Consider the following 2,324-nt stretch of genomic DNA (forward strand, 5'->3'; position numbering starts at 1 on the left):
GAGTCTACAGTCAAGTAGTCTCCATCAAACTAGATGTTTATAACATAACTATAGTCTACAGTCAAGTAGTCTCCATCAAACTAAATGTTTATAACATAACTATAGTCTACGGTCAAGTAATCTCTATCAAACTAAATGTTTATAACATAGCTATAGTCTACAGTCAAGTAGTCTCCATCAAACTAGATGTTTATAACATAACTATAGTCTACGGTCAAGTAGTCTCCATCAAACTAAATGTTTATAACATAACTACAGTCTACAGTCAAGAAATCTACAAATGTCACTGTTGTGTACAGCTACAAATGTATTTAACCTATACTTTTATTTACTTCATAAACTTTAAAACATCTATATTTCTCCAGCAAGTTAGCTTTACTAAACCACAACTAACAGATTTACACTAAATTCTGACACCAACTTGAAAATGCCATTTTCCCCAGTGTAAACTGCTTGAACGTGTTGGTTGGATGGCAACATTGTTATGATGCGATCACTTTTTTCAGCAACTTCTGCTGGATGCTGGGCTATTCGAGCACCTTGGTCAGACAGTGAAGTCATAACTTCTGGGTAAACGTCATAAACCACTAGAGAGAGACCTCTATCTAGTAAATTCCTTGCCATGTGTGAGCCCATGTTTCCTAGGCCTATAAAACCAACTGGAGCCTGTGAGGCCTTGCTTCTTGGAGAAACTATATAAAGGGCAAAAATTAACAAAATGTCATATACTTCTAAACTAACAGATTACATTTTTAATGGAAACTGCTGTACACGAAAGATGAATCTAATAATTACCCAAGAAAAGATAAATACACACAAAAAGTTACAGAAATTTCACATATTTTACAATGTTTTTTTTTACTACCTGGTGTTGCTGGTAACATAAATTTAGCACTCATGAAACATTCGTAGTACAATAGTTATATGTCATTGAAAGTAAATTTATGTTCCACACATTCGTGCTAGTGTTTCACTACATTACCACTGCATTTAATAACGCTGGATGAGATTTGGTATCAAGTTTATATCCCTTACATGCAAGGTGGTATAGGTAGTGAGTGGGCAGTGTACTTCATGAAAACACTCTAAAAGTTTCTACAGTTACTTGTTGGATACTTCTATGTTAAAAAACAAATCACAAAGCTGCTCAGAAAATATTTCAGTGCAAAAGGGTTGACATTTTTAATAATTGATAAATTTTTATTTACTAAAGACTACTTTAAATTAACATCTGACCACACCTTCTGGATGAACCACTAGTTATTATAGATCATTCCTGTCCTTCTTTCAAAATGGCTTGTCCTGTGACCTTTGACCTTGTAGCAAGATTTTTCTCTCACACAAACTTAACCAAGACCCTATTACCTCTTAGATTTTCTTCAAAATACTATTATACAACAACTTCTAACTTCACCAAAGTACCAGCAATCACAGGAAAAGTAATAAACAGAAACACTAATTTTTGTGACTTTAATCGATTTAATCACAACTTCAACTGATTATTTTATGTAATCAATTAGACAACTTAACTGCCCAGCTCTTTCTAATTAAGTAAATTTTAGTTTAAAATATTACATAAAATAACATTTATTCTACATTCATTAAAATAACTGGCCACAATGAAAACTATCTAGAACTAAAGTTAACATAATATCCATGTTCTGTAGATGCTTAAGAACACTGGATAACGAGAGTTCACGAGCTTTCAAAGTATAATCACTCTTGATTTGATTAACTTTCTACAGTGATCCTGATTAGTTAGTATTACTGTTAAAAACACACAAGTTATTAAATAATTGAATAAAACATTTTATTCATTATAATATTTCGACCCCAACACCAGGACCTTTTGTGAATAACTGACCAGTTTCCATATGCCAAGAACAATCCTAGCAACTACAGTAAAAACTACATACATGATAAAACTATAAAGTATAGTATAGGTGTACCAAACTTAAAATGACTGGTGAGAACCTAATGTGACACAAGCTTCCAGAAGATAATGTAATATTTTGTTTGTACATTCATAAAATTTTAAGAGATCCAGGAAAACACTTTCAAATTACAGAAAACACAGAAATATACTTAGTACATTTCAAACCTAATGATTTTATGATACCAACGCATGATTTTCACTGGTCTAATACATAAACATGAGGAAAGTAACTTGGGATTCATCATATATTAGAAATTCTTCTTATCAAATTCAAAATGTGATAACAATGATTTTCAACCAATAGAGAAGTAAGTAATTATACTTGTCATAAGGCAGTAGTATTAGTCCTATTATATTAATAATCACTAATGTCTCATGACATGTATAA

General features: G+C 31.6%; 1 protein-coding gene across 1 annotated transcript in view; it reads right to left on the minus strand.

Moving 5' to 3' along the window:
• Positions 1-363: 363 nt before the first annotated feature.
• LOC106474822 (3-hydroxyisobutyrate dehydrogenase, mitochondrial-like) overlaps positions 364-2,324 on the minus strand; it is a 7,757-nt gene continuing 5,796 nt past the window's right edge. The window contains exon 2 of the mRNA XM_013935513.2: positions 364-692. Within this exon, the coding sequence (XP_013790967.2) occupies positions 379-692 (314 nt within the window). The 3' untranslated portion in view covers positions 364-378. The remainder of the gene's footprint in view (positions 693-2,324) is intronic.

This window comes from Limulus polyphemus, unplaced genomic scaffold (genome assembly GCF_000517525.1).
Source record: "Limulus polyphemus unplaced genomic scaffold, Limulus_polyphemus-2.1.2 Scaffold7727, whole genome shotgun sequence".
NCBI classification, from domain to species: Eukaryota; Metazoa; Arthropoda; class Merostomata; order Xiphosura; family Limulidae; genus Limulus; species Limulus polyphemus.